Source organism: Porites lutea, chromosome 2, assembly GCF_958299795.1.
Source record: "Porites lutea chromosome 2, jaPorLute2.1, whole genome shotgun sequence".
Taxonomy (NCBI): domain Eukaryota; kingdom Metazoa; phylum Cnidaria; class Anthozoa; order Scleractinia; family Poritidae; genus Porites; species Porites lutea.
In genome coordinates, this window is record NC_133202.1 from 56,604,122 (window position 1) to 56,617,141 (window position 13,020).

Here is a 13,020-nt window from a genome sequence, read left to right on the forward strand (position 1 = left end):
CAAATGTTTGGGTTGTCCTTGGCTGGCCACCCTTGCTACAACTTTGCATTGCACATTTTTAAAAGGACAGAAAATTATACAGTTTCCTTTGTTACAGAAATCACTATGAAAAGTTTTGAATACACAAAACCTGCCATTAGGCTATATTAATGTAAGACCGCATCAAATTTTACCTTTCCGAGAGCGCGAGAACCTTTTTCCAGGCAAGAAGAAAATGGGGCTTGGTCACGGGTTATGATAGAAGGACTAGAACTCTGTCTGTGTTCACTTTTCTGGCTTTGAAATCAAGAAAGATGGTAATTTTAAACTTGATGAATAAATGTGAAAGGTGTGATAATAAGGCTATTGTTCACATGGCACCGGACGAATTTTTTAACAGTTGAAAAAATCCAACCGTCTAGGTTTTTCATTCATACGGAGCCACCTTTACCGTAAGAAAATTTAGACGCCTAGCCGTTGAAAGTTCCTTGTAAACAGAGCGAAAATATTGAACGGTCCCATGTGAACAAAGTGTCCGCCGGTCGAACTGTTTTAAAACAGCAGGTGCCTGCCGTGTGAACGTATGCCAAGTATCTTGAACATTTGGCCTTTCAAACACCGACATGGCCTACCGTTCCTACTGATTAAATCCAAATATAAACGTTTTCCTTCAGTGCTTGTATATTATCTGCCGTCTTTTAAAGGAATCCAAATTATAATTAACTATTATTCCTTGAGCCCGAAGGGGCTCTGAGTAAATAGCCCATGTGGCCGAAGGCCGAATGAGCTATTAACTCAGAGGCCATGAGGGCGAGAGGAATAATTGTTTTAGTAAAATCCAACTAGTTGGTCAAAAATATCGAGAATAAAAAAATTTTTCTAATTAAAGCTAGACATTAATCCTTTTTTGCCGCCAAACATATAGCCTAGTAGTAGCTCAACCAATCAGAACGCAGCATTGATAATAGACCACTAGTTGGATTTTACTAATAGTCGTTAGCGTCTTTGCCAGAAACACAATTTCGATGATGTAATTGTTCTCCCTCTCTCACTATGTTTTCCCACTTTCTGAATTTGCGCCAAACTCCACCATCTGAACGCCTGGAACAGGCTAACGGTGTAATAGCATTATTGGAGTTACGACTATTGTTTTATGCTTACTCACGTTTTAGATAGGAGCCACATCAACTATTGCAGATAAACAAGTCAACAAGCTGCTTCGAATGCCACCTTGCACCAATTCTAGCATTGATTGCTTATTTCTGTGCCAAGAGCGTTCATTTCTCGTCGCATTGACATCAAGGTTCAAACAACTCTCAATTAAAAAGATTTCTTTGCGAAAGTACATTGTTACCCGTATTTTTTTACCCGAATTCGTGTGGACTGGGCTTTATGTCACTCTGATTTCGTGTGGGAGAAGAGAAACTTATGTTTGAAAGAGAAAAGCTTAAAAAGATAGTTAACAGGTTCAATACTGAAAAGAACTGCATGGCTGGACTACAAAAGTATTAGAAATAAAGTTAATTACGAAATACTATAGAAATTACTTCATCAGAGAAAATTCAAACTGAAAACATAAATCAGACATGGAAAGGGATTAACAATTTACGAGTAATAATCTAAGGACAACGTCATTTAAAGACATAGAATATGACAACACAAATTATACTACCCCTGCAGATAGTACTGGAAATACTTTAAATTCCCATTTTATTGAAATTGGACCGAAACTAGCTTCCCAGTTGCCTTATATGTACAACGTATTGATGCAATGAGTTTCTGAAATAAACAGTCATGTATTTATTTTTCTCAAAATAACGAAAAAAACGAAATTTTGCGCTCACGCCCGGGGCGGGGGGGGGGAGGGGGGGGCACTTGGGTATTTTTTGGGTGGGTATGTGCCGCCCTTGACTCCAAATTGGCACCCCGTTCTAAAAAACATTTCTCCTAAAATTGATACCTCGTTCTAGAAATGGGCCAATTTTTTATACCCCGTTCTAGAAATAGGCCAATTTTTTATTCTCCGTTCTAGAAAGTTTGTAAATTGAAATAGCCCTGTTTTTTTAAAAGATATTTCTTTATTTGTTCGACTCATACATCAAATAAGCGCTTCTTCATAATCAGCAATAATTTTAAGCAGAAGATAAAGCCGTGATCCACAATTTTTTATACCCCGTTCTAGAAAACGCCTCTGAAATGGATACCCCGTTCTAAATCAGGAGCTTCAAAATCACGACCCCGTTGGGCGGCACATACCCGTATAGGTAATGTATGGGAGTATCCCCCCGGGCGCTCAAGTAAATTACTGAAATTCTGTAGACAAATATCGCCGGCAGTAACATCAGTTTTAAGCACACTTTCAAAAAAGTAAGTAAATTAACAGTATGTTGGTGATATTTCAAACTTTGAACTGGGAAAACAACAATCTTTGCGTAGTTTTTTGTAAATAACGCAATGAACGAGTTAGCCTCCCACGTACGTGACGGGAGTATCCTCGCGTGGCCTAAAATTGCGAGTAGCGTCACGAGCGCCTTGGTAACACGGGGTTAACACGGGGTGGTTCCCAAGCTTCTTATCTGCTGTCAGCATAAGCACTGCTTAGCTTGTGCATATTGTAAAACTTACATGTGATTTTTTTAAAAAACTCCCTGGCTTTAACTCTTAAGGATTATAAATTACGTTCTTTAACACTGTACATAACATGGGATGCTTAGGATCGAAGGAAGATAAGGATTCTAACGGAGAGAAAACCGAGGAAAAACCAACTTACAGCTGGTAAGCTTGCCTCAGCTCCTGATCTATCGATCGGAATCTGAAAACGCTTGCTCTCACCGTCTACTTCCTTAAACAAATCTTTTACAGTGTGATTTAAAAAAAGAGAGAAAGATAGTTGACAAGATCAAAGGAAATTCACGCAAAAGCTGTTTTAAAAATTTCCTTACGATCTTTCCAGTTCTTGCTGTCACCAGGTGATAGCACAGGCAACCCAAGGTTGGAGAGTCGATAATCTACAAGTTGACCCACATATGTTTAGAAAGGCTATCATAATTTAAAAATGGACTGTTTGATTTCCAAACGTCATCACTTTTAAGTGCAAGTTTAAAAATTCACTTACGTTTAACCTAAATTTAGGTTAGGGTTGAAAAAGGTGTCAGCTTGAGTAACCAACACTTCACCCAAGTAGATGGGTCAAGAGAGGCCTTTATAGCTACTCTCTTTTGTTTTTTTAATATTTCAAGTTTTCATTGACCCATAGCATCATCTGAAGGAGTGTTGGTACTGTGGATCAGAAAAAGCTCAAAAGTATATAACAAAAATAATAGAAAGTAGGTTGAGTTTGATCGTCCGGGTGAGCATAGTCCTGAATAGGACTGTTGTTGTTGACAGTGAAAATAATAGAGCAGCTAAGGCCTCAAGATTGTGCTACTGGCCAACAATTTAAACAATTTTACGCATATTTCATCTGAATTCACAAAGCACTACCGATTTGCATTGTGAGGTTTGCAAGCATGCAAAACACTAATTAGGGAAAAAAGAGACAGACAGTTAAACTTGTATATAAAATGAAATCAATTACAGGGACAAAAGAGCCAAATTGGATCCAAAAGACTACTCTATCAGTAATGTAACAGGAGAAACAGTTGGAAAACTGCCAGGAGAAATAAATGGACAGCAATTTATTATCCAGAATTGCCAGGTATTTTGAAAATTTAAAATACTGTAATACATGTATACTTACCAAAAAGGTAACAGCGCTTTTTTACCCCTCCACCCTACAATTTGTATCAAAATCTCTTTCCTTATTGACACAACTGTTATGTTATGTAAACGCACTTCCTATAACCGTGGAAACCCAGCATCGTTTACCCTAGAAAAAACATTACATTAATGTTTAGTACATGTTTTTGCAGGGCTGCAACATTTTTATCTTGGATCACACAGACTCTGTAACAATTGATGATTGCATCAACTGCCGTATTGTCCTTGGGCCATGTGGAGGAAGGTTAATTAGTGTATTCTTTTGAGTTATTAAACCTTAATGGCCATGCTGTAATATGGTTGATCAATGCAAGTACAGTGTGCACTACTGTTTGAAAAGAGAGTAGGATGTTTCTTGATTGGAATGGTTTGTCTGACTGATATCATTTCACTCATTGCACACAGTTTCCACTTCAGGTGTCTTACAGTAAACCCTTACTTACATGTAAGTTGACTTATTGTGGCCGCCAGTGAAGCCTTCTGTGATGATGTCCAAACATACTGCAGGTCTACACTGCACATGCCCAGCTCTCACCTGTGACAGAACTCTTTTCTCTTTTGCATTATAAGGAGTAATCAAGTTTGTCGTCAGTCACTAATGATCAGAGCTACATGTATTATTCATACCATCGCCAGTCAAATATTTTCTAAGTATGTGTAATTGTTAGTATTTTAATTATTACAGCTGAGGCACATCCAACTATTCTGCTTCCCATAGCATCACAGTATCCTCTATTAGACATAAACAAGGAATCATGCATGTAATTCAGTTTTGCTTCTTTGCTTCTTGTCTGAAGTTCAGCCTTCATTAGAAGCCCAGTTTGTGTACTACAAAAGTTATTTACAACGTATTGTTATGTTTTATTGTTGTTGCAGTGTGTTTTTTAGGGATTGCAAAGACTGCAAAGTTGTGGTAGCCTGCCAGCAGTTCAGGTGTGTTTGCTTAATTGACATTTCTAATGCATGTATGAAATTTTTTTGGTGTTCTTCACTGCATCCTGTTGTAATGCATTCATTCAGTTCTAATACATATAGTGAATCTCTTTGTGGTGCTGCCTGTAAAAATAAAAAAGGAGTAAAATTTACACCAAGGAGCACCATATTTTGATGAGTCACTATCACAAACTATAATCTGTTCCACTTCTTAGAACTCGTGATTGTAAGAAGATGGACTTCTTTTTATGTTGTGCTACTCAACCCATTATTGAGTCATCAAGTGGAATGAAATTTGCTTGCTATCAGTATTTTTACCCTGAACTTGAAGGTAAGAAAATTACCATTGGGTTGAACTGGCTGAAGTACCAGTATACAGACATGATTTTAGATAGTTATCATCAACATTCAAATTATTATTTTTATGTTACTTGTCCTTGATGTGTACAAGTACATTGCCCAGGGGCACCCAACGTCAATTTTCGGAAAATATCTGTTCGGAATGCGATTTGAGATCTAGAATTTTCAGAACATTTGTTGTAAAATTTCTTGCTTGCCTACCTCTCCTAGGATTTTGAATCATCTAAAAAATGGTATAATTGACCATTTTTAACGGATTTTTACCCTAAAAAGGTTGCCTAGAATTTTCGTGAGCCTTTTTTCTGGCTGAAATTTTCTAAAGGGTAATTTTTGATCCCTATAATTTTCAGATCACTAGACTTTCAGCTAGGAAATCCAAACAGATGAAAAATTTTTAGGGGATTAAAATATGCACATATCTACCATTTAAATACTAAAATACGTTTAACAATGCTATGTTTAAGTGAGTTTGAACTATGCTCTCGTTGGGTGCCCCTGATTGAATTTGATTATTATAAGTATTTTATTTACATGCAGCATTGGTCTTCAGTTAGATAGTGTGTAATCAAATAAATGGTGACAAGTGAAATTAGGTTGTACAGTGGAACCTTGATGAAGGGCCAAGGGACTGGCAATTAATTTGATTGCTATAATGAGATTTCATTAAAATATGTTAAACTGAGGTTGCAATGTAATTCCACATGAAAATTCTTTGACATTTCCACTTCATTTTATAACACTCAAGGAATCTTTTAAACCTGGATGCCATATTGAGATATACAGAACATTGCCATAGCAATAATAATTAGTATATATAAATTTCATATGTGAAATTATTAGTTGATGCTGAAAACACTCGTAGTAAGCAGACAGTTCTACTTTTTCTCAAGGTCTGCCCTACCAGCTTCTGTATTAATCATACATTTGAGAAGTGATGCATTTAGTGAAAAGGACAGACAACCATTTTATACAATACATACATTGTGCTCAACTTTATAATAATTAAATACTGCGTAGGCCAAAAAAATCATTTCTTTGTTCATTACTGCTTGGAAACTTTAATAAACTTTGTTTAATGTACGTTAAACTGCTCAAATTAGTGTCCTCCTTCAAATATGTACCCCTAAAAAATACCACCCCTCTGGAGGTTAAAAGTAAGTGCCCTGTTCAATTAAGTACCCCACCAACCCTCCCTCAAGAAAGAAAAAATCACCAAATACACATGTATGGTGTACATGGAGAAGGATTAAGAGGACCTTAGAAGATCAGGACTTTAAGAGCAACCATAAATAGATTTGTGTTTCTTTTTATACAAAATGCAAATATGTTCTATAGTTTACTGTTACAGTGTGCATTTTATTTTAAGTTAAAAATTTGAAAAACCATGATAATTGACTCCCTTCAAATAAGTGCCCCCTCCCCTTCCAAAGTAGCACTACTGTACCCTCCTTTTGACCCAGGTACTAATTTTGGAATAATTTTACAGTGTATGGTAATTTTAACAAGGAGCTTTCGCTTCTCCCTCCTCCACCACACCACCAGATTGGACAGATCTGGCAGAAAAGACAATAATTATAACTAACCAAAGAGGAATTTATTTTTCAGGTCAGTTCGATGCAGCAAGGTTAAGCATATTTAATAATAATTGGAGTAAACTTTATGACTTTACACCTGCCGCTGGGGAAACCACGTGGAGCTTGTTACCAGAGGTATTTAAGAAAACATAAATGGTGAATTATGATAATGAAATTACAATATTACCTACTTTTTCATTAATTCTTGGGTAAAAATGACATTTTCTTGTTAAAATTGATTTCCTTCCTCTATGGTGGCCGAGAACTGCCAATCGAGAAATTAATCGAGAAATCCACATTTTGAAGGAATTATTATTTTTTATTTCTATCTGTAGTTATTTTCCACTTTCTTTTTAACTTTAAAAAAATCAAAAATAAAACGAAATGAAACCAAAGTAAAATCAAATTAAATCGAAATTAAAATCAAGTAAGACGCTATGGGAGCGTGCACTTTGGCGTCGTGGTTGTGAATTAAGGAATGATATTTTTCCCTACATACCCTTCCATACAAATACCCTTACTTTTCTCTTTTTGCGTAACAGACGTCTTAACTTCTCCACCGGAAGTCTGCTTGGTGCATGACCGCGTGGCTATATACCCAATTCGATTATAATTTCTGTCATAAATATATTGCGCACGACGAGATCTCAGTTCCACTTCCTTTATTTCCTCTACAACAACACTTTCCTTAATGTACAGTTAACTCCACGCCTTCTCCAGCAACGTAACTAACTAACATCAGTACACTCCCGTACAAAACTTGCTGAAAATGCTCAATCTCCACACTGAGGATAATTCATTTATAACATCGCCAACATAACATTTAAAAGTGTATTGAAAGGCATATTTAGCATTATTTCGGCCGCTGGATTTAGAAAAAAAAACACAAACACGGCAGTACTGTTCCCGTGAAAATTATTACATGGTTACTTCGGGCCTTGGTACAGAACTGAAACTTTGATCTATCGGCGGGGAATTTAATCGGCTAACAAAATTTCGGTTTTCCACGAATTCCAAGCTAAATTTCAGAGGAAAAAGAAGGTTTCGACGGTAAAAAGCCAAACTGAAACGCACTTTGGAGAAACATATCGCGCGACATAACAAGACACAAGCAAACTCGTCTGCGAAGTGAGACGCACTGAAAATTGCTCTTGTATCTCGATTTTCGTTCGTATTTTGAAGCTACGAGCCCAAATTGCTTCAATGTTTTTTGTAAAGTACTTTTGCAGTCAATATTTCTAGTCAGAATAATAAATAAGAGCTCGAAGATATCTCGAACTAATTCCGAAGCAACTTCGGGACATTCGGAAGCAAATTTGATACATTCGTGAGCGTCGCGAATCCTTTACTTCGCGCTCCTCCGAAGAAACAAGCCGAAAAGTCACGAACTTGCGTGCCCAATCTTTTCCCGAACCTAGTGCATCATTTCATAGCTATTTTTCATGCAAAGAGACTGACCACAAAAATCTTTGACACGCAATCGGCTAATCCCTCAACTTAGAGTCTCCTCTGATCTGACGGGCCGCACCGATAAGTGGGTTCAAACCCTGGGCAAGCCGAATAAGCTGAAGAATAAATCAAAGAAATCGAAGTGACTTCGAGATATCTCGAACTAATTCGGCTCTCATTTCGTCAAATAGCCGAATAAAACCAAATACCTACAGACTTTGCGTGTCCAATCTTGTCCCAAAAAAAGCAACTTTGGGACATTCCTGAGCGTCGCGAATCCTTTAATTCGCGCTCCGCCGAAGTAATAAAATTTTCGACCCAGCCGAGCGCTGCCACTACCATCATGTTTAGCGTACATCACGTAAATTTTGTATTGTGTTTACGACGCTTTCTCTCGAAAGCTTCTTGAAGATGCTCGAAGATGGCAGATAACAGGTTTTCATCGTGGCAGGAAGATCGCCTTAAAGGGGCGATGCTGATGTACGTTAAACAAGGTCTTAAACGCGAAGAAGCGATCGATTTTGTGCGAGAATGGCTTTCCTCAATAAGCGCTGGAGTATCCAAACTCTCGACAGACGTCTGCTCCATTTCGGAGTTTGTAACAAGACCATAGGGGGTTATCAGGGTCAAAATTCAGTTTTCCTGTTTTGCCGTGCTATTTTGTTGTTTTGTTATGATGTTTTGTCATTCTGTTTTAACATTTTATCGTTCTGTTATTCGGGCCTAATGTGTAATTATGCAATTCTGTTGCGCTATTTTCTTGTTTTGTTCCACAGGGGACAAGGAAATTAATTTTTTGTTCTCAACATGTATTTTATCTCACAGGATACATCAGCTCGAGTTGAAGATCATATTCCATTACCAGACACAGAGAAATTCTCCAATGTACAAATTAAATCAGATGAACATTTCAGTGTGATACCAAAGACTTTGGGAACAAGAAGAAAACCCTTTGACGAGGTATGTACTGAATAATCAATCGACTATCCGCTTGGAATCCCCTGATTACCTAAACATCTTTACATGTGTATTATCAAAACATCTTGGTGTCTGGTGATGGCTACATTTGTAACATATCAAAAGAGCTGTGTGACAAAATGTAACCAAGTTCGGCCACTAGGACTTTGGCCACCAAATTAAGCGAAACATAAGCATAATCGTTATTTAAAACATTAAGGAAATGTGTACGACTGTAAGGCACAGGGCTGAGGGAAATTAATTGAAAAAAGATTAAAACGGATTCCAGCCAAACAGTTTTTCAAATTTTTTGTCACTATGGCTTTGAAAGCTGAAATTGTGTCACATTTACAAATACTTTTCTTGGCTAATGTTAAGTACTTTTGCAAGTAAGAAAGAGTAAATGGGAATTTATCTAGTAAATAGAATGAACTAACTGCTGTGCCATGACACCCAGCTGAGCCCGCGGAGTAATCCTTCCCTTTGCTTTCCCATACTGCAATGGAAAACCGCCATTTATGCTCCAGCAGCTATATACATTGTATGGAGAGGGAGGGGCTGTATATCTTGTACTGGTTTTCTGATAATGACGACTGTAATGACTTTGTTCAGTTTTTATTCTTTCTTTCTTTCTTTTTTTTTTCCCTCTCTCTTTCTTTTTTTACGTTCTCGTTGTTTCTCTTTAGTCCTGTCTAGTGGTATTTTTTCACAAGGATAATGTCAGGAAAATTATAAAGCAACTGTTACATGAGCAAACACGGGTAAGGCTTTTTAAAGTTTCAACGAATATTCTCAGTTCTGAGTATCGCGGGATGATCTTTCTTAATAAAACCTCGCTGACAAAAGCGTATGAGTTTGTCATAGGGTTAAGGTGGCGGGTCTCGGGAAATAACCGTAAAATCACCGTAACAACAAATAAATGAAGGTGTTCGTTTCGTCAGAAACTGTGCCGCGGCGCTACATGGGTGGGGAGTAAAACACAAAAATTACATGTAGTTTTGTCAACTACGTTGATCAAATATACAGCATACCTGTTGTCACTGTACCCCATGGGCCTAAAGAACACCAGCGGTAAGAAATGGAAACGTCGCGGTCTACATGTCAAGTGACTATATCGTGAGACAAACGAAATAGTCATGTATTATTTTTGTATATTCCATGATGAAAACCCAAAAGCTAGAAATTTCCCTTTTTTTTCAGTACCTCCGAATACCTTTGTTTTACTTGAGCAACGTATTTCACTTATTAGTAAAATCCAGCTAGTGGTCTATTAAGAATGCTGCGTTCTGATTGGTTGAGCTTCTTCTAGGCTATATGTTATAGCCTACTTGTACTGAAAAGCGCCGCCTTTTAGGCGGCAAAAAAGCATTAAAGTCTAGCTTTAACTAGCTAAGGTTGTTTTATCTCGATATTTTTGACCAACTAGTTGGAATTTACTAATTAAAAATTATTCCTCGAGCCCGAATGTCCTCTGAGTCAATAGCCCATTCGGCCTTCGGTCTCTTGGGCTATTGACTCACAGCCCATTCGGGCTCGACGAAGAATTGTTAAATATTTACACCTTAATATTACGTAAATTTTTTCGCGTCTTTGCCTTTCCCTAGAGATCATGTGTGTTAGTCCAAACAAAAGAAATAACCATGAAGCCTGAAGATGTATCGAGGATATTTCAGTCTGAAGACTACTCGGCTGCAGCCCAACAAGGTATTTTTTAATTGTTCCATTGGATTTATACAAAACATTAGATTAAACACCAAAGTTACTTTTAACCCTTGTTACACGCTGATTGATGTTCTACATTCGAGGAAAACTTTTTATTTTTAGCGAGATGGTAGTTGCCTGCGTTGCAGCCCGGCGGCGGTCCCGCCCGGACGCATTATATAGCTAGTATAGTCACGCAAACTAGATGGTCGATGTACGTCCAGATTATATTTCTCGTGTTACCTGTGACTCCGTCTCAAATTGTTTTTCTTTAATAACTATTTCTCTAGGTGCAGCTATTGGTTTGGAGTTCAACAGCAGTGATTGTGTACGAATTACTACGGAAGCTGTTCGATCGCTTTGCGGGGATTCACTTTCCACCATATATATCTCACCCAATCCAATGAAAGCATCACAAGACATAGATGCCTTTTATAACTTTGTCGACATGTCCATGACTTAGATAGCACTCAGACGGATGGATCCCCTTATTTAGTGTTATGTCCCTTTTTCACTTCGAGCAATCCCTCATTTGGCAAAGAGGATATACGGAACAAAAGCTCCCATTGAGATAGAAATTATTTGACTTGTTTTTCTTTCTTATTTTCTTTTTTGATAATGCGATCCGCCCGAATTTGGCGGCACAGTCGTATCTATCTCTTGGTAGCATAATGGTTCATTTCGATGGTTACTCCGTTGAATTTCTGAGTATACCATCACATGGTAACTCTTTTCGAGAAACTTCACCCTGTCTCTCTTTACTCAGTTTTGGGTACTGAGAACTTAGTTCCCTGCGATGGACTAATATTTCCCTCATTCGCCCGTGTGTGTGTTTGTATTGAGCGGGAGGTGGGCAGTACCCGCAGATGCTTTATGTTTTAACCGCCTTTTGTCATGCGTCTTTACCTCTTTTATTCTATTGCGCCATTCCCGTAGTAATAACCTAAAGTACCCCTTAGATATTTCTTTGAAGCAGGACATTCTAGACAAACGGACTTGATTAAAATTTTTAGGCCAAATGTTGACTCTACCATGCGGCGACCAGAGCCACCAACACACGGTTTAAAACTGATTTGTTGGTGAAATCGACAAATGTTGTACCATTTTTTCAGCGAATGTTGAAACTTAGTATCACCACTGAAAATAGGCCATTCAACGTGTAGAACTTGGTTTGGAACAAGAATGGAGATGGGCTCTATTTCGTTCATCAAGTTGCAGCCATATTAGCAACCAAAGCTACATTTCAACCGTATAACCCTGAGTCAACGCCGGTTTAATGAGAAAACATGGACTTGGATTTCGTTCCTATAGATAGAAGGTTGTTGAAATGACTGAAGTTACAATTTAAAATGTGAAGTTTAAAAAGGTGAAATTTTTTTATTTATTCATATGAAAATATTTTGCAAGTATAACAAGTAGAAGTATACATTACAGGTTTTTCGTTTGGGTTTTTCTTGGCAGCAGTATAGCCTTAGCTCTTCGAGTTTCTTTGGAGAAATCACTGCTCACAGGATATTTTCTCTTATGATTAGTATTAGTGTTAATCGTAGCTTATAATTTGTTTAGTATTAGTTTATAATGCTAAGTTTTGTTGCTATAAACTGTTAATTTAAGTATGGATCAAGGAACTTAATAATTTATTACCTTATTTTGTACTCGGGAACAGCCATATTATGTAGTATCTTCACGTCTTAGTTTATAATAATTTCCGCCATAAAAGAGCTATATTTTGTAAATTAGTATTCTCAAATATCAAAACTTTGTAATGCGGTTGGCTATAGTATCCATAACTGATGGTAAGTAGCAATTATTTCTGCTTTCGTTTGTGTTTTTGTCGTATCTCTTTAGTACCCATCAAAAATATATTTAAAAATATTTCTTTGTTCAGTCCTCATAGTGTCCAGGGAGGCCAAAAGGGGAGCTGTTATACGATCCTGTAAATATATTCAATTACGTTGCACCTGCTCGCAAGACCCTGAGGCGAGAATGAATATCAATGACAGTTAAGTTGGTCATTTTGTTTCCATGTTACTTTGCTCTTTGTACTTCAGTGACCACAAACATCTTGTAAGTAAGTGTTTAAAATGTACAGGGTTTCCCCTACAATGATTCAAATTGTAAATGATTGAGTCATCGGCTTTTTTCCCCACTTTAGCGACCTAACTCGTAATACGATCTACACTGAAAATTGAAAATATTTTAAAACCATTCGAAAAACAGACCGACTTCCATATAAAATGTCAACGTAAGAATCGCATTCGCTTTCAAAACACTGAAAAACAATATTTTCTTTTCTTTGTTTCTGCAA

General features: G+C 37.3%; 1 protein-coding gene across 1 annotated transcript; it reads left to right on the forward strand.

The window, feature by feature from the left end:
- The first annotated feature begins 2,546 nt into the window (after positions 1 to 2,546).
- LOC140929144 (protein XRP2-like) lies at positions 2,547 to 12,599 on the forward strand. The gene is made up of 10 exons (XM_073379015.1): positions 2,547 to 2,754; positions 3,559 to 3,676; positions 3,891 to 3,982; positions 4,615 to 4,671; positions 4,887 to 5,002; positions 6,637 to 6,740; positions 8,880 to 9,014; positions 9,698 to 9,772; positions 10,616 to 10,715; positions 11,003 to 12,599. The coding sequence occupies exons 1-10, from the start codon at positions 2,681 to 2,683 to the stop codon at positions 11,173 to 11,175; spliced, it is 1,044 nt and encodes a 347-aa protein (XP_073235116.1). The 5' UTR covers positions 2,547 to 2,680; the 3' UTR covers positions 11,176 to 12,599.
- The last annotated feature ends 421 nt before the right edge of the window (positions 12,600 to 13,020 follow it).

Coding starts and splice junctions, on each gene's coding strand:
- LOC140929144 (XM_073379015.1), top strand. CDS start 2,681: ATGGGATGCTTAGGATCGAAGGAAGATAAGGATTCTAACGGAGAGAAA. Junction 3,677..3,890: donor TTATTATCCAGAATTGCCAG/GTATTTTGAAAA, acceptor ATGTTTTTGCAG/GGCTGCAACATTTTTATCTT. Junction 10,716..11,002: donor CTCGGCTGCAGCCCAACAAG/GTATTTTTTAAT, acceptor CTATTTCTCTAG/GTGCAGCTATTGGTTTGGAG.